Source organism: Humulus lupulus, chromosome 3 (assembly GCF_963169125.1).
Source record: "Humulus lupulus chromosome 3, drHumLupu1.1, whole genome shotgun sequence".
NCBI lineage: Eukaryota > Viridiplantae > Streptophyta > Magnoliopsida > Rosales > Cannabaceae > Humulus > Humulus lupulus.
Genome location: NC_084795.1, coordinates 143,084,761 through 143,104,380, shown reverse-complemented (window position 1 = coordinate 143,104,380; position 19,620 = coordinate 143,084,761). Strand labels below are relative to the sequence as shown.

The following is a 19,620-nucleotide window of genomic DNA, read 5'->3' as shown; positions in this document are numbered from 1 at the left end:
GCAAGAAAATATCAAGGAAAGAAAAGAATACCCCATGGCCCGACTAAGGATGATCGAACATATCATTACCGTCATCAGCAACTGGTGGCTCCCTCGCCACTGGAGAATGGTAGGGATCATGAAACATGCCTGGAAATTATGGAAAATGAAAATCGGGAAATTATTGCTGCCATTGATTATGAACCTTCGTCGTGTAGTTGAAGAAGTGAAACTGACACTCCTGCATATCATACACACTACAAGCGAATAATGCCTATCCTCATCAAGTTGAGACGAAGAAGCAGCACGCTGAGCTTGTCTGTCACAAGCACGTTGCCAAATCTGAGTATCATAATTAGGTTGTTGGAAAGCACCAGGTGGCGGTAGGAGAAGTGGACGTGGAGCAAAAGGCGGTGGTGGGACATTCTCAGGATCATCCACCTCAAATCCAAGGACAGAAGGATGAGGAGTTCCACCTTGCCAGAACAAACCACGAGTCAAATTACCATGATCAATAGTGGTATTTTGCAAACAAGGCTCAGTCTCATTCATCATAACACCAATCGCCTGACATAACCCTGTAATCAGACTGGCATGACCATGACCACCAATAGTAGCACCCATCATAATCTTCAAAATATTGTCACAAATTAATATGCCAACATCAATAGACTTGCCCACACCAATACAATACAACAAAACCATTCGGTCAACCAGAATCTCAGACTTATTGGTAGAGGGCATCAATGTGGAACAAATAAAACTATGCCATGCTTTGGCATAAGGATTCAACACTTTACTAAGCACATTACGAGGCACCATCAGATCAGTAGTAGAATAATTCTAATCCACACCAAGGGGACCAAGTTGACTTAAAATAAATCTGTAATTCGGTCCCTCTCTCACCATAGTATGTGTAGCGACCCAAATTTGCTAATAAGGCTGAAGGCCTTGATTAGCGTGCTTGGAGGGCAATAAGTGATTTATTAATATAATATGTGTATTTGTATTGGTATGTGATTAGTGATGCATGTTTAGGTGAATTAAATATGCATGTGGGCCCCGCTTGGTTAATAGGGGCATGTTTGTAATTTTAGCCCGTTGAGGGCATAAATGTGATAATTGTAATAATTGTGATATATCTGTGTTGCACGATCCAAGACAGTCCTAGGGAGCGGTTAGCTAGAAAGTCACAACGAGGTTGAAAATCCGACTCGGGGCGAGTCGAGGGGTAATTCGGGTATTAGATGTTTTATGGGGTTATCGGGTTATGGAAATGAATATTTGGAGATATATTTGAAGATAGAATGTTTAGGAGGGAATATTGGGGAAATTTACCATTATTCCCTTGGGGACGTTTTTGGTACCCCGAGCCTTTGAGATAACCTTAGAAACTTAAGTTAAATAAAAACAAAATTGGAGAAGTGTTTAGAAGCTAAGGAAACCGACCCTCTTTCTTCCTCTCTCTCTTGGAGTCTTCTCCCTTTGGAAACTTGGAGCATTTTGGTGGAAACTAACCAAAGACAAAGGAATTGGAGCTGGGAATTTCGGGAGCTAGAAGCTTGGAGCTTAGAGAACTAATCCAGGGATTTAACTTAGCTCAAGGTAAGCTCTTAACTTGGTGAATTATACTGGTTTTCTGCTGAAATTTTAGAGTATTGCATGTGTGTTGGGTGAAGAATCATCTTTGAGTTTGATGAGGTTTTGAGCTAGAATTCTTGTTAGGTTTTGTTACTGAGTCCATGGTATAACTTCTGTGATGATTAGCTTGAGTTGTTGGGTTGATTTTGGGGTTAATTGGATTGGTTTTCGTGGTAAAAATGGAGGAATTTTCTAGGTTTGAAGGGTCGGGCCACGGCATTGTTCTTGCTGAGTCGCGGCCCTCTAGAAAAAATTGGAGGCCAAGAAGAAGGGAGGGCCGCAACATGCCCTTGCTAGGGCCGCGGCGCGCTTGCCCTGTTTTGGGGTTGGAGGTCTCTGGTTGGGGGCGGGCCGCGCCATGGCCTTATGGGGCCGCGATGCTTAGTGCATTTTTGGGCTTTAACGAGGTTTTAGGCTTAGGAATTGAGATGGATTTTATCACCCAAATTGATAGAATTCGAGGTGCCGGAGATTAGAATTAAGACTCAAAGATATTTAATAGATTGGAACTTGATGGATGGATATTGTTGGTGCGTTGTGACTAGGGTTCCAGCAAGGATTAGACTAAGGGACTGTGCTCGGGACACAGGTAAGAAATTGTTGTACCCATAAAGCAAGGCGAGGCCCTATAGCTTGTGTTGCAGGGCACGACCCTATATGATTGAATTGCAGGGCGTAGTCCCATTGATTATGATTATACGTGTTTAAGTGTTTATTTATTTATGCTATGTATATGTGGATGAACGGCAAGAGCCGAGAACGGCGAAGGCCAAGAATGGCAAGGCCGAGTACGGCAAGGGGCTGGGAGCAGCGGTTAGCACGCGGAGTGCGAGTTGCCAGGGCGAGACCCTATAGGATACCTGGGATATCCTTACGGTGTAGACCGTGAACCTAGGGCCTAGTAAAGTGCCTGGGACGGCATGGACGTATATGTTTAGCCTATTGGCAGCTTGATTATATGTTGAATGTTAAATATGCATATGTTATCTACTTGTGAGGGTCTTCTTGCTGGGCTTCGACTCATGGGTGCTCTATGGTGCAAGTAAGGGCAAATGGAAAGTCGACCAACCTTGAGTATGGAGAGCGTGAAGCGACGCGTACATGTTTGGCCTGCCTGGCTGCCACGACCAGGGGTATTTTTGGGAGATGGTTGTATTAAACTTAGTATTGTCGTTTAGTCGACCTTAATCATATTTTGGAATTGTAAATATTTCTAAACAGTATTTTGGGATCCCAAGTGTTAAATGCTTTATGATTTTCAATGAATGGAATTATTTTCAAAGTATAAGAATGTATTTATGGTTGAATTACACTTTTGTCTTAAAACCTCGATTAGAGAGTTAATTGCACATTTTAAACTCACTTAGTAACAACTCTAAGGAAGTAGGGCATTACAGTATGATATTCATCATTCGAAATTCATGGTAACCCAGAATATGCATTAATCACCGACGAAAAAAAATTCACCATTCGACCACTTACCATCACAGAATTGCTCTCTCTTTGTTGGGTGCCATTAGCATAAAATTCTCTAACCACACTAATATTCCCCATAATGGAAACCTCACGTAAGCGTTTCCATCCATGTTCTTGAATCATGCTCAACAAATCGTCATCACGTGGCGTCGGCTGAAAAGAAGTTTCCAGGATTATTTTCTTATTCTGATCATTATACAACTTATATTTAGCCTTTGCCTCATCATTCACAAAAGAGTGTTGTACAATAAAGGACACTGAGGTAGAGGCCTCGGTTCTCTTCTTTTTAAGCCCCATAAGCAATAATCAAAGACCCCCACAACCATTCTCAAGATTAACAACACTCTTGAACCCAAACTACCTCTGACAAAACACCAAAATTCTCCCCCAAACTCCAAAGAAAAGCACCAATCATAAAAAAAAATACCAACATCCCACATGTACTATATCAATTCAAAATTGCTAAAATCAATCACCCCCAAACTTTCTAATGTCTCTCCAAGCATAAACAAATTAAAACAACCCACAAAATTCAAGTAATTCCTCAAACAAACAATGGAAACTGTCATTGGAGCATTTTATCAAACACTTGATATGCATTAAAGAGCCGCACAACTCCAACACCTCTATAGACATTAAATCTTCTCCAAAAGTATATATCATCACACAAAACAGTCCAAACATCCAATTATCATCAAAATAAAGAAAAGAATTCAACCAAAAGAAAAGAAATGACCCTACTTGGGATGGAATGGAAACTCTTGTTCATTTCACCTTTGCCATTGAGAAAAACTTGAGAAATATAGTGTAGAGTAATACATGATATAAATTGAGCAAGGAAATAATAATGTGAGGAGAATGAATCATAAAAGATGAGAGTAATAATGAAGAAAAAAAATGAGGATGGTGATAGAGAGCTTGAAGAAGAAAAAGAGAAGAGGGATTATGGGAATGGGAGAGAAGGAAAAAAATGTAAAGAAGTAAATAATTAAATAAATAAATAAAAACAAAAAAAAAAATCGTGACTCTTTGATTAAGATTTTTAAATTTTGATGATTTTTTTAACAGAAAAAAAAACTGGAAGTGACGACGTGTCACCATTCACCAAGTGACACGTCGCCTGATGCGATTAAGGTTTAGGCGATGCATCACCAGTATTCAAGCAATGCATCGCCAAGCTCTTTGTTTTGTGGCCCAAAATGCTCGAAAATTTCCGCTTTTAGCGATGCATCGCAACTAGGCAGGCGATGCAGCGCCTGACCCAATTTTTTTTCATTTTTCATCATTTTTTTATATAAAAATTTAAAAACTAAAATTAATATTAATCCTAAACTAAATTACTAATAAACTCTACAAAATATAAATAAAAGTCATTAAAAAGATGGGTTTCCTCCCATTAAAAAGATGATCCAAAATAATGCTTCAACCAATGCCATTTACTTTGAATGCAGGTTCATCACCTCGTTGAATCTCAATAGCTCCAAATGGAAAGACTTGAATAACTATGAACAATCCCGGCCAATGAGACTTTAATTTACCGGGAAAGAATTTAAGAGGAGTATTGAATAAAAGGACCTTCTTTCCCAGTACAAACTCCCTTCGAAGAATTTTCTTATCATGCCATTTTTTCGTTCGCTCCTTATAAATTTGTGCATTCTCATAAGCTTCATGATGAATTTCTTCTAACTCATTAAGTTGAAGAAGTCTTTTCTCTCCCGAAGCTTTCAAATCAAAATTCAGCTTTTTAATTGCCCATTGTGCACGATGCTCAAGCTTAAATGGTAGATGACAAGCCTTCCCAAACACAATCTGATAAGGAGACATGCCAATAAGTGTCTTGAAAGTTGTCCCATATGCCCATAAAGCATCATCGAGCTTGTTTGACCAATCCTTTCTATTGGATTGCACCATTTTCTCCAAGATAAGCTTAATTTCTCTATTAGATATCTCTGCTTGACCATTAGATTGTGGATGATAAGCTAAGGCAATCCTATGTCTTACTCCATACTTTTCCATAAGAGCATAAAAAAAATTATTAGAGAAATGGTTACCTTCATCAATAAGTATTGTTCTTGATGTACCAAATCTAAAAAAAAATGTTCTTTTGAATAAATTTAACTACAACCTGAGCATCATTCGTAGTTGTTGCAGCAACTTCTACTCATTTACTTACATAGTCCACTTTCAAGAGAATGTATGGATTACCAAACGAAGGTGGGAATGGTCCCATGAAATCAATACCCCACACATCAAAGATCTCCACTTCTAGAATATTAGTGAGAGGCAATTCATGCCTTCTAGATATGTTTTCCACGCATTGAAACCGATCACAACTCTTCACATATGCATAACAATCTCGGTGTAAAGTAGGCCAATAAAACCCACTATCAAGGACCTTTACAGTACTCCTTACAACTCCAAAATGGCCTCCCACGGGAGAAGAATGGAAATGGAATAAAATCTCACTTACTTCCTCTACAAGTACACATCTTCTTATAACAAGATTCGCACAATGCTTGAAAATAATTGGATGAAAAAAATTTCTTTCTCTGTTGAGAGGATAGACCTGGTGAAAAAACTTTGCATGCTAAATAGTTGACAAAATCAGCATACCAAGGGATTTTAGTTGCCATCGAAAATAATTTCTCATCCGGAAAAGCCTTAAAAATTGACGAACCTTCATCTCCACTATTTACCCCCTCAAGACGAGATAAATGATCAACCACTACATTCTCACTTCCTTGCTTATCTTGAATCTCAAAATCAAATTATTGGAGCAATAGAAGCCATCTAATTAAGCAAGGTTTAACAACCTTTTTCTCAAACAAGTACCAAATAGTTGCATGATCGGTATTGATTATCACCTTAGATCAAATTATATAAGGACGAAACTTGTCACAAGAATAAACCACCGCTAACAACTCCTTCTTGATATTTGTATAATTTTCTTGAGCTTCATTCAAAGTATGACTAGAGTAATAAATAGCTCTAAAAAACTTTTCTCTTTGCTGCCCAAGAACCGCTCCAATAACAAAGTCACTTGCATCACATATTATCTCAAATGGCTCACTCCAATCGGCCACAATTAGAATAGGGGATGCGATAGGTTTCTCATCAAAAAGAAAAGGCTCATCCTTCTCTAATTACTTGCAAGGTGGCTTAGTAACTTTAGAAAAGTATTTAATAAATCGCCTATGGAAACCGACATGGTCTAGAAAACTTTGAATCCCCTTCACATTAGTTGGTGGTGGTATGGTCTCAATAGTAGAAATTTTTTCTTTATCCACCTCAAAACCCAAAGAAGAAAATTGATGCCCAAGTACAATCCCCTCCTTACCCATGAAATGGTCTTTCTCCCAATTAAGAACAAGATTGGTGTCCACACATCTCTTGAGAACTATCCCAAGGTTGCACAAACAAGAGTCATACGAGGAACCAAAAACTAAAAATTTGTCCACAAATACCTCCATTATATTCTCCACCAAGTCAGCAAAAATGGCCATCATACACCTTTGAAAAGTGGATGGTTACACAAACCAAACGACATCCTATGAAAATCAAATGTACCATGTGGACAAGTAAAAATGGTATTCTCTTGGTCCTCTAGAGCAATAACAATTTGGTTATATCCCGAATAACCATCTAGAAAACAATAGAAATCATGGCCCGCCAAGTGATCTAACATTTGGTCAATGAAAGGCAAGGGAAAATGATCCTTCCGAGTTGCCTTATTAAGCTTCCTATAATCAATACACACTCTCCACCCCATCACAATACGATTTGGAATTAACTCATTCTTTTCATTCGTTACAACCATCATTCCTCCTTTCTTCGGTACCATTTGAACTGGACTCACCCATGAACTGTCAGAAATGGCATAAATAATTCTAGCATTCAAAAGCTTCAAGACTTCTGCTCTCACAACCTCTTTCATAGTTGGATTAAGTTGTCATTGATGATCAATGGAAGGCTTATCAGAGTCCTCCATAAGAATCTTGTGCATACAAATTCCTGGACTAATGCCTTTAATATATGAAATTGACCAAGAAAAAGTGGATGAATACCTCTTTAAAGTTTCTAACAACTTTCTTTCATCTTCCTCAATAAATGATGCTGAAATTATTATAGGTTTGGTAGATCTATCTCCAAAAAATGCATACCGAAGATGAGCGGGTAATTGCTTCAAAACAAGCCCATCACTAGTACTATTCTTTTTCTTCGAGCTATTATAGAGAGTAGGAGCCTTATTGATATCTTCCTTCTTAGACACCTCCTTTTCTGTCGGTAATGCTTCTAAAGCAAAGCCACTATCAACCACCTCCACATCATTCATGCCCAAATCTACTCCAAGGTCATCTTTAGAAATTGGCATTGTCAAACATAGTTCCAAAGGATCATTATGAAAGATAGTCTTGAAAAAGTCTCTTAAGCATGGAGTAACTACATCCACTCTCTTACAATCTGCTTGCTCCTTGGGAAACTTCATAGCATCACTAATGTTGAACTTTACTTCTTTACCATTCACCCTTAGAGTCAAGTTACCATCATGAACATCAATCAAAGCTTTCCCAGTTGCTAGAAAAGGTCTTGCCAAGATTATAGGAATTTCTTGGTCTTCCTCCATGTCAACCACAACAAAATCAACCAAAAAATAAATCTATCAATCTTCACTAGAACATCTTCAATGATACCTCTATGATACGTCAAAGAACGATCCGCCAATTGTAGGGAAATAGTAGTTGGTTTGACCCCTCCAAGATTGAGTTTCTGAAAGATTGAGAGAGGCATTAGATTGATGCTAGTACCCAAATCACACAAGGCCTTCCCAATATGTAGCTCTCCAATAACACATGGAATTGTAAAACTACACGGGTCTTTCAACATTTCTAATAATTGTCTCTCGATAATGACAGTACACTCTTCTGCTAGCTTCATTATTTCATAATCCTTTAACTTACGCATCTTCGACATTACCTCCTTCATAAACTCAGCGTAGTTTGGCATTTGTTCAAGGGCATCTACAAAAGGAATCTTAGTATGTATTTTCTTGAAAATATTCAAGAACATTGCAAATTGTTCAACAATCGCCTTCTTGTGAAATCTTTGAGGAAATGGTAATGGAGTAATGATCTTGGGTTGGTTGTCCGGAACAATAATTGAACCCAGATTAGCCACCAATGACTCTTTCTTCGGAATCTCCTCCTTTTTCTTGTCTTCTTCTTTCTCACCATTCATTGGGATCTCATCAACCTTTTTCTTCTCAACTGTAATAGCATCCAATTCTTTTTCACTCCTCAAAGTGATTGCATTGCGCTCTTTTGGATTCTTCTCAGTATCACTAGGAAAATATCTAGATATTTGATTCTTCATAGTATTGGCCAATTGACCCACTTGTGTTTCCAATTTCTTCATCATTGCTCCCATATTAGTACAATGTGTTTCAATATTGGTTAGATGAGTGTCATGTTGATCTAGCCTTGCCTTGGAGTCCACTATGTAAGTCTTTAGTAATTTTTCAAGTGATGGTGAAGGCTTCTCCCCCATTTGTCTAGGTGGCTCTTGAGGTGGTTGGAGAATGTTTCTATTGTTGGCATAGGAAAAAATTTCATGATTGCGAAGGGTAGGATGGTAGTGTGCAGGAAAATTGTTGTAGGGCCTAAAGTTGTAGTTCTTATTGACATATTGGCATTGTTCATCCACCAACCCATTAGAACAAGAAGCTTGTGCCACATTCATTGTTTCTTAACTAGCTGCTAGTTTATTTTCAGTGAGACCCTTAATCTGATTAGTCAAAGTAGACATTTACTCCATCAATGGCGTTGTAAATGTGGAAAATTTTCCTTTGTCAATTTTATTTCACCAGTGAAGCTCTATGCTACGAGGTATCCTACATGCTACTTAGTGCACGTACAAGGCGATGAGGATATCACAGGGCGTTGAAGGAGTTGGGCCAAGAGAGCCACCCTCACTATGCGAGGGCCCTTGACCACCTACCAAACCAAACGCCACCCTCACTATGCGAGAGTCCTCGGATGGCCATCAACGTACACCTTGACCCCTCAGGCATCGGACCTCACCTCGCTAGCATGCGGGAGAAGAAGACCAGCCTCGCTACGCGAGGCACCCTCGCTATGCGAGGGTGTGGCCTTGTCGCGGCGCCCATACCCCGAGCCATGCCCACACCCGAGGGAAGAAGGCCAGCCTCGCTACGCGAGGAACCCTCGCTATGCGAGGGTGTGGCCTTGTCGCGGCACCCGTACCCCGAGACACGCCTACACCCGAGGGAAGAGGGCTAGCCTCGCTACGCGAGGAACCCTCGCTATGCGAGGGTGTAGCTTTGTTGCAGGGCCCATGCTGCGAGCCTCGTGTCCATGTGACCGGCATAAGCCGGCCCCGACCCCTGGCGCCTTGACTTCTCAGAACACGCATAGGTTGAAGCCTCCTTGACATAGGCACGGGATCACTTGGAGGAACCTTGTTGATATGCCAAACGAACATGGAGCATTGAACGGGGATCGATGAGGACGACCGAGTACGGAACACATGCGCTGACATGGGGTGTACGGTTATGGAAAGAACAAAGGCACGACCCTATGATCTGCGTCTGAGGAGTAGTGGCGGTACGGACCTGTACGAAGAGTAGTGGTACCACTTGGACACCCCCAACCATACACCAGAGCCGACAGTACTATGTCCTAGGCCACGACTCTGACACCATCAGGGTAGACACCACTACGCCCTGAGCCACTACACTATCAGAGTACCTGTGTACGTCCCTGTGGTCTGGGACTTGTTTGTATCCAGGGCCAATAGAGACCCCCCCCCTATAAATAGGCTCCAACCCCTCAGGCTAAGGGGTTGGAAAACTGAATGTATGAAAGAGACTTAAGAAATATATGTTTCTGGTTTTCATTGTGGCCTGAGTTTCCTTCTGTTGATTAGAGTTCTTCCTATCTAATTCAAAGCTTTCTATAGTATAGAGATTAAAGTTTTCTAACCATCAATCGTTGACGAGTTCTTACCATCAACAGTTTGGCGCCGTCTGTGGGAACGTAAGCACCAAGCTACTGTTCTGCCATTACTTCTGGCAAGGAGAAATGCCAAGACGTTCGAAGCGACTCAGGGAGCCTCGAGAGGTGGAGGTCCACCTTACCGGAGTCCAGCTGAAGGCCTCCATGAAGGATCCACCTCCACCCCGAGACGTAGAGCCCCCAAGGGACCCTGAGGTTCACGATAATGACAGGGAGGCCTCGTCACCGGCCATCCCGCCCGGTGAGAATCCTCCAAGGACAACTACTGTACCACCCGAGAATGCCAACGAGTTCCCTCCTCCCAAACCACCACAGGTACCGAACTCCGGCCGGCAAGACCCGGGCCCCTCGACGCGTAGACATGATAAGCAACCCCGGGTCCATTCCGTGAGCTCGAGTTCTAAGTCTCATCTCTATGAAGAGGAGATTCGTGAGCTGCACCGTAAAAACCAAAGACTGGAGACTACCTTGGAGAACATGCAGGAGGTGTTGAATGGCCTGTTGCAAAGTAAGTCAAAAGTGACCCTGCCCAAGAGGAAAGAGAAGGGTCGGGAAACCACTCTCCCAGTAGACGACGAGAGGACCAGACACTCCACCAATAACACCCCCAGGAGAGAAAGGCCGAAGTTGGAGGATGAGCCAGTGATATCTAAGGCGCAAAGAGACGCTCCAGAGATCCGGGGAAAAGTGAGAACTATTTTCGGAGGTCCGGGGTTTGGAGGGGACTCCCGCAGAGGACGAGATCGGTACACTAGAGAAGCCAGGCGAAGTCCACCACCCTGTGTCATGAGTTTGGAACAACGACCCCCGAAAAGCTTCAAGGGAGAAAACGATTCAATCACCTTCACTGAGGAGGACGCACGGGGGGTACACTTTCCCCACAATAATCCGCTGGTGTTGACAGTTCAATTGGCAAATATGCGTGTGCATCGAGTCCTAGTGGACAACGGGAGCTCGGTGGACATCCTATATCGCCCTTCTTTGGAAAAGATGGGATTGGGCATTCGTCATCTGAAGCCCTGCCAGTCGTCCCTATACGGATTCACAGGGGACTCAGTACAACCCCTTGGAATGATCGAGTTGAAACTTACCATGGGGGAGCGACCCCGGCAAACCACAATCATGTCTAACTTTGTTGTAGTAGATTGTGCATCAGCTTTCAACGCGGTATTGGGGAGACCCTCCCTAAGAGAATTGAAAGCCATAACTTCAATATATCACTTGGTTGTCAAGTTCCTGACTCCAGGAGGGGTCGCTAGTATGAAGGGAGAACAGAAAGAGGCAAGGGAATGCTACAACACCTCACTCCGTGCGCCTGTGAAACCGCGTGAGCCAATGGCCATGGTGGTACACGAGGAGCTACGTATACCCACGGGGGGTCCGCAGGAACTGGACCCTCGGGTTGTGGATGAGTCAAGAGCAGAACCAGTAGAAGAAGTAGAGGAGGTTACGGTGACGGAGGAACCCCTAAGGAAATTGAAGATAGGGAGGAGCCTGCAAGGCGATGTGAAGGAGGAGCTGATGAAATTTTTGAAAGATAATCTAGACGTGTTCGCATGGAGTCATGAGGATATGGTGGGTATAGACCCTAGTGTGATGTGCCACCACCTGAACATCTCCCCAGAAGCAAGGCCCGTCAGGCAAAAGAGGCGGGCGCTAGACCCAACAAGATACGCAGCATTAAAGGAGGAGGTTGACAAGCTGAAGGCCAACGGGTTCATCTGTGAGTCTTTCTACCCCTTGTGGGTATCGAACCCAGTACTCATGCCGAAGCCGAATGGGAAATGGAGAACTTGCATCGATTTCACGAACTTGAATAAAGCTTGCCCTAAGGACAGTTTCCCACTTCCCAGGATAGATCAGCTAGTAGATGCGACGGCAGGACATGAGTTACTGAGTTTCATGGACGCCTACTCAGGATACAACCAAATCCCAATGAATCTGGCAGATGAAGAGCACACGTCATTCATTACAGACAAAGGGCTCTACTGTTACAAGGTGATGCCCTTCGGGCTCAAAAACACGGGACCACCTATCAGAGGTTGGTGAATAAAATGTTCGCCAACCAGATAGGAAGGAATATGGAGGTTTATGTGGATGACATGCTAGTGAAGACCAAAGAAGCAGCAGAGCTCAACAAAGACCTTGGTGAGATGTTTGACACGCTCAGGAAATACCGGATGAAGTTGAATCCAGTCAAGTGCACCTTCGGGGTATCCTCAGGAAAATTATTGGGCTTCATGGTCAATTCCAGAGGCATCGAAGCCAATCCTGACAAGATAAAGGCACTAATAGAGATGAGCCCGCCAAAGAATAAGAAGGAGGTGCAGTGCCTAACGGGAAGGGTGGCGGCCCTTAATAGGTTTATCTCGAGGTCCACCGACAAGTGCCTCCCATTCTTTGACATCCTCAAAGGGAGCAAAAAGTTTGCTTGGGATGAAAGATGTGAGGAAGCATTTGTCAAGCTGAAAGAGCACCTGGGGAAGCCACCCCTGTTGGAAAAGCCAGAGAAGGGCAAGAAGCTGTACCTGTACTTAGCGGTGTCTGAGCATGCCATCAGCGCAGCCTTGGTTAAGGGAGAGAAGAAGCAGCAGCAACCCGTATACTACATCAGCAATCGTTTGGTGGACGCGGAGAACCAGTATCCAGAGATCGAAAAATTGGCCTATGCACTAGTGGTGGCTTCGAGGAAGTTGAGGCCTTACTTCCATGCACATACAATTGAGGTCCTAACAGATAATCCATTGAGGCAGGTCTTACATAAGCCTGAGACTTCGGGGAGACTAATGAAATGGTCGATCGAGCTAAGTCAATTTGATATTGTATACACTCCACGGGCTTCCATCAATGGACAGGTGTTGGCAGATTTTATAGTAGAACTCACCCATCAGCCGAATAAAGGAAGGAATGAAGAAGGGGAGCAGCCTGTTACGGAGGAAGAGCTAGGAGGTTTGGAGGAGTGGAGTTTGCATGTTGACGGGGCGTCAAATGAAGGAGGATCAGGAGCGGGCATCATGATGACTGGGCCCGAAGGACACAGAATGTATTGCACAATCTGATTTGGGTTTAAGGCCTCCAATAATGAGGCAGAGTACGAGGTGCTCCTAGCTGGCCTGCGTTTGGCCCAGGAACTAAGAGTGACGCGCCTTCATATCTTTAGTGACTCTCAATTGGTAGTATGCCAAGTAAAGGGGGAGTACCAGGCAAGGGGACCCAAGATGGCAGACTACTTGGAGAAGGTGAAGGGCTATCTAGGACGGTTGGTGGCATATAATATAGAGCAAATCCCCAGAGAAAAGAATACCCATCCCGATGCACTCACAAAGCTGGCGTCTACCAAGGATGGTGATATCCTGGAGTCAATACCCGTGGAATACTTACCCAAGCCCAGCATCGAAGGCGTGGACGTGCACATGATTGGTGTCCCAAGGGAATCATGGACCGAGCCAATCAAGAGGAACCTGGAAGAAGGAACCTTGCCTACAGATAAAAACGAGTCCCGGAGGTTGGTGTACAAGGCCGCAAGATACACCCTGGTAGATGGGGTCCTTTACAAAAGAGGATTCTCAATGCCACTCCTGCGGTGTGTGGAAGAGGAGGAGGCGTTGAAAGTGCTACATGAGATACATGAGGGAGAGTGCGGCAACCACGAGAGCAGACCCTCCACGACTAGGAAGGCCATGAGACAAGGATACTACTGGCCCTTCATGGAGAAAGATGCGCATGACTTTCCCACGAAATGCGACAAATGCCAAAGGCACGCCAACTACCCTCGGAAACCCCCAAGCGAACTGACCAGCATGACCAGCCCCTGGCTCTACGCTATCTGGGGGATAGACTTAATCGGCGCTCTTCCTACAGGCAGGGGTGGAGAGAAGTACGCAGTGGTGGCAGTGGACTATTTCACTAAGTGGGTAGAAGCAGAACCCCTTGTGAAGATAACCGCCAAGCACATCACCTCTTTCGTCAACAAGTTCATTGTTTGTAGATATGGAATACCCTAAAAGATTATTTCCGACAATGGTACCCAGTTCGAAGGAGGAGCTTTCGATGAATATTGTAGGGAAAGGGGCGTAAGGAGGAGTTTCTCCGTGTTTGTGCACCCCCAGGCCAATGGGCAAGTGGAGGCCATAAACAGGGTCCTTAAGAAGAACCTGAAGACAAAGCTAGAAAAGATGAAGGGAGCCTGGGTGGATGAGCTACCAAATGTGCTGTGGGCTTACAGAACCACCCCACGCACGACTACTGGGGAGTCCCTATTCTCCTTGGCCTATGGGTGCGAGGCCGTGCTCCCAATCGAGATGCAAGTCGAGTCCCACAGGGTACAGGCATATGGAGACAAAGCCAACCGCGTAGCCCTAACCGAAAGCTTAGACATGCTCGAAGAGAAGAGAGAAAAAAGCACAAATGAGGGTGGCAGTATACCAGCAGCGCGCCGCAAGGTACTACAATTCGAGGGTGCGAGAGAGAACTTTCAGAGTTGGCGACCTGGTGCTAAGGAAGGTACTCCCTAACACGCGAGACCCAGGCGCAGGAGTGCTGGGGGCGAATTGGGAAGGGCCCTACCAGGTGGCTCAGTGCATACCCCCGAACACTTACAAGCTGGCGCGCATGGACGACACCATCATACCCCGAGCATGGAACGCGGAGCACCTGAGGAAGTACTACCAATAAGACTTCCACTCCCAGCACAGGCAGTAGCTATGTTTAGTTTGTCGCAAGATAGGCTATCTCAGTAGACGAGAATCAAAGAGGTTACCTACATAACCCCCAAGTAGATGTAAGCCTTCTATATGCATGTCATTGTAATCTGACTGCTATAAATGAAAATGTTAACAACTTCACATGTGATTTTTTCTTTTTCATGCGAGCATCAACCGAACTACCTGCTGAATTAAATCTCACCAAGCACTTGGGGGGCAGGACAGGAGGCATGAGCAAAAAAAAAAAAAATCTCTCTTATATTCAAAAGGAGTAGCTACCCTTATGAATATCAAGGGAGCAGTTTACAAGGATGACCTCCAACGAAAGGCCGACACCCCAAGAGGTGAGGCTGTAAGGAGGGAATCACCTGATAAGTCTAGATCGGCCATTAAGTCGGCTAGCCCAAAAAGGGTCTTACAAGGGACCCTTGGAAAAAAAATAGTACTATGTATAAGGACGAGAAGGACGCTTCTCGCAAAAAAGTAATAAGCGTGCGCAATGAATATAAAAGGACCCCAACAGCCCAACAGGTTAATGTGTCCTTACAAGTATAATCAAGGTGCACCGGAAAGATTATCGTCATCAGATCAAAAAAAAAAAAAAAGAAAGGGCACCTCAAGAATGCTTTGGAGGAGGATAGAACCCTTGAACTCGCAAAAATAAGTTGGAGAGCATGCCACTTGGCTAGGCAAATCTTGGTGTGGACAAGTGGCTTCGAACCTTGGGATCCGCGATTGAGGATGATTAGCCCTTATGCAACCTTAGGAACTTTCATGGATCCCCCAAGTGTTAGGTGGTTGTCGTGTTCCTTTGGACACTAAACAAAAAACCAAACCTCACCTCGTACTTCTTCGAGCGACGTTGAAAAATTTCCAAGGCTAAGTCCCCTAAGGGTGGCCGTACCTGTCAAGCAAGAGAAATAGAGAGAGTCTACAAGCACACTTAAAAGTATACTTATAGACTCGGGGGGAAGTGTAAATGTGGAAAATTTTCCTTTGTGAATTTTATTTCACCAGTGAAGCTCTATGCTACGAGGTATCCTACATGCTACTTAGTGCACGTACAAGGGGATGAGGATATCACAGGGCGTTGAAGGAGTTGGGCCAAGAGAGCCACCCTCACTATGCGAGGGCCCTTGACCACCTACCAAACCAAACGCCACCCTCACTATGCGAGAGTCCTCGGATGGCCATCAACGTACGCCTTGACCCCTCAGGCATCGGACCTCACCTCGCCAGCATGCGGGAGAAGAAGACCAGCCTCACTACGCGAGGCACCCTCGCTATGCGAGGGTGTGGCCTTGTCGCGGCGCCCATACCCCGAGCCATGCCCACACCCGAGGGAAGAAGGCCAGCCTCGCTACGCGAGGGTGTGGCCTTGTCGCGACACCCGTACCCCGAGACACGCCTACACCCGAGGGAAGAGGGCCAGCCTCGCTACGTGAGGAACCCTCGCTATGCGAGGGTGTGGCTTTGTTGCAGGGCCCATGCTGCGAGCCTCGTGTCCATGTGACCGGCATAAGCCGGCCCCGACCCCTGGCGCCTTGACTTCTCAGAACACGCATAGGTTGAAGCCTCCTTGACATAGGCACGGGATCACTTGGAGGAACCTTGTTGATATGCCAAACAAACATGGAGCATTGAACGGGGATCGATGAGGACGACCGAGTACGAAACACATGCGCTGACACGGGGTGTACGGTTATGGAAAGAACAGAGGCATGACCCTATGATCTGCGACTCAGGAGTAGTGGCGGTACGGACCTGTACGAAGAGTAGTGGTACCACTTGGACACCCCCGACCATACGCCAGAGCCGACAGTACTATGTCCTAGGCCACGACTCTGACACCATCAGGGTAGGCACCACTACACCCTGAGCCACTACACTATCAGAGTACCTGTGTATGTCCCTGTGGTCTGGGACTTGTTTGTATCCAGGGCCAATAGAGACCCCCCCTATAAATAGGCTCCAATCCCTCAGGCTAAGGGGTTGGAAAACTGAATGTATGAAAGAGACTTAAGAAATATATGTTTCTGGTTTTCATTGTGGCCTGAGTTTCCTTCTGTTGATTAGAGTTCTTCCTATCTAATTCAAAGCTTTCTATAGTATAGAGATTAAAGTTTTCTAACCATCAATCATTGACGAGTTCTTACCGTCAACAGACGTTATTTGATCTACTTCAAAAACACCAGCTGCCTTCTTCACCGTCGATATTTCACTCTGCCATTGACAACTATTCATGGCCATATCCTCAAAGAAGATTAATACTTCCGCCAGTGTCTTTGATATAATGGTTCTGCCAGATGCGACATCAATATGTGATCTTGTTGGACTATTGAGCCCATTGTACAATAGTTGAACCTGAAACCAATCCTCTATGCCTCATACAATTTCTCGGACCCCATCAATCTAAATTAAGTAATCTCAGCCCTTAGTTGTTGCGTTTTAGATGGCGAGAAAAAATTGGTGAGGAATTTTTGTGCCATATCCTCTCAAGTAGTCATATTTCCTGGAGTTGTAGATTAAAACAAAGCTCGAGCTCTATCTCTCAACGAAAATGAAAATAGCTTCAATCTTTTAGTATCTGTCGTGACCCCATTGATCTTGATCGTGTCACAAATCTCCAAGAAAGTTGCCAAGTGAATATTGTGGTCTTCATCAGCTAGGCCAAAATATTGATTTTTCTGCACCATGTTAACCAAGGTTGGTTTAAGCTCAAAAATTGTTGACATTCACTTGTTGCCTTTGAATGCCTGAATAATTGTCATTCACTACTAACCTAAAATAGTCTCTCAAGGTCCGGTTTGCTAGTACGTTCACAGGAGCATTATTGTTCTTGGCTGGTACATTGTTGTTATTAACTTGGTCTGCCATTTTTCATGATCTATCTCGTCGCTCTCTCGTAATAGAAGATATTGTTCTTTCAATTTCATAATTTAATGGTAGAAGATTTGAGGGACGAGCTTTTCGCATACACCTTCAATAACAACAAAAAATTAGAAACCAAAGTTAGTAAACAAATAAATAATTAAAAAATACTTAAAATAAATCCGATATTTTCTTTGCTATTGTAATTAAATTTTCATTTCTTTTTAATCCTCAGCAATGGCACCAAAAATTTGTTGCAAAAAATAATGAATATTCTTGCAAGTGCACAAATCAAACAAGGAGTAAAGTAGTCTATAGACAGATATCATCCCACAAGGATTAAAATCAATTAAATAAATTAAATATATAAAATACTAAATCCTAACTTTATCTAAGCAATCAATTTTGAAAGATAACAAAAAGCAAAATAATAAATAACTATGAATTTTAAAGAACAAATAACTAAATGTGAATAGACTCGAGATAATAACAATTGTTAAGGTTTAAACTTCACTCTCGAACAATTTTACCCATAATCATTAATGTGCCTAAATCAATCAAATATGTTCAAAAACCTAGAGCATTGTTTTATCTCTATACCCTCTCTCGAGTGCCGCATAAAGAATGCACAAGTGACATCTAGCCTATATCTCTATACGACCATTTATCCTTACCTTCATTAAGTTCCACACTAGAAATAATCCTAAATATTTCATCTCTCGATTTCACAATCTAGAATTATCTTGGTTTACCTATATTTATTCTTATCTCTCGATCTCACACAACCTAAGTTGTTCTACCTGCTGTCGGATTGTTTGAATGGTCCCCTCTCGAGCAATCTAAATACAACCCTAATTATAATTCAATTACTATAAAGAACAATATGAAATTCACAATTAAAGCAACAATAATTCAAAGTAGAACACAAGAATAATATTGGATTAAAATAGACTTTGCTTGATTCATGTCAAGAGATCCATCTACACCCCAATAAAATATGAAAATTTAGCCACATGATGTGGTTTATACTCACTAAAGAACACTAAAGAACTTCGTTGATATTGCTTGATTCACTTCTTAGATCCTTCTCCAATGAGTATCCCATTTACAAATGTGTTTCTTTTCCTTTATATATGTGTTGTGGTCATGCCATAGTCTCCAAAAACCTCCTTAGCCATCTTATTTTTTAATTCAAGTGAAAAACACGTTTTCCTATTTTGGTGGCGCAACAAGCAACGCGTCGCATATACCAGGCGATGCATCGCCATATTTCGGGCAACATGTCGCCTAGAATTTTCCAGGTTTGAATTTTTCTTGAATTTCAGCAACTTCTTGCCTCTTGGGCACGACCAAACGCATCATTCTCTAACTTAAACACCCAAAATAATGTTCAAAACACCTAAAAATTCAATTCCTGCACACTTAAAGAAAACCCATCTAATCTAAACAAAAATTAAGGAAAAACAAACCAATCTAAGGATCAAAATCAATATTTGAGTGCATAAAATCACTTGCCAAGAAAATTTCCACTTAGCAAATTTCTACTCATTTAGGGAACATAAAGCACATTCACTAATGTGACTTTCTTGCCAGAGGTGAGAAAGACTTCAGTAGTACATTTGCCAAATATTTTGGATTTGCTCTCATTGCCTTGGACCACATTCACCTCACTAAGGGTAAAAACGATATTCTCCTCTTTAGTTGCATTCACCTTAGGTCATTGTTGGTCATTCCTATGCCTACATTTTCTAGCATAGTGACTATTTTCCCACACACAAAGCAATGACATTTCTCACCCTTAAATTTGTTTGGGTTGGTTTTTGGACCCAAATGTTTCTCATTACCCTTCTTGCCAATCCTTTTTTTTTTTTTTTGGTGTTCTGATTGTGACACCACATTTTCTTTGGAAGTCTCTCCAT

The 19,620-nt window shown here is 43.0% G+C and overlaps 1 protein-coding gene across 1 annotated transcript; it reads right to left on the bottom strand.

Moving 5' to 3' along the window:
- Window positions 1-7,045: 7,045 nt before the first annotated feature.
- LOC133825115 (uncharacterized) lies at window positions 7,046-8,832 on the bottom strand. The gene is made up of 2 exons (XM_062258104.1): window positions 7,768-8,832; window positions 7,046-7,714 (listed from the first exon to the last, which is right to left on the bottom strand). Exons 1-2 carry the CDS (start codon window positions 8,830-8,832, stop codon window positions 7,046-7,048), a joined length of 1,734 nt encoding a protein of 577 aa, XP_062114088.1.
- Window positions 8,833-19,620: the final 10,788 nt, after the last annotated feature.

Bases quoted from the DNA above. Each gene is read 5' to 3' on its own strand.
- LOC133825115 (XM_062258104.1), bottom strand. From the start codon at position 8,832: ATGAATGTGGCACAAGCTTCTTGTTCTAATGGGTTGGTGGATGAACAA. The intron at 7,715-7,767 runs GTGAAGATTGAT...GTTGACATGGAG, and splicing joins GTATCATTGAAGATGTTCTA to GAAGACCAAGAAATTCCTAT.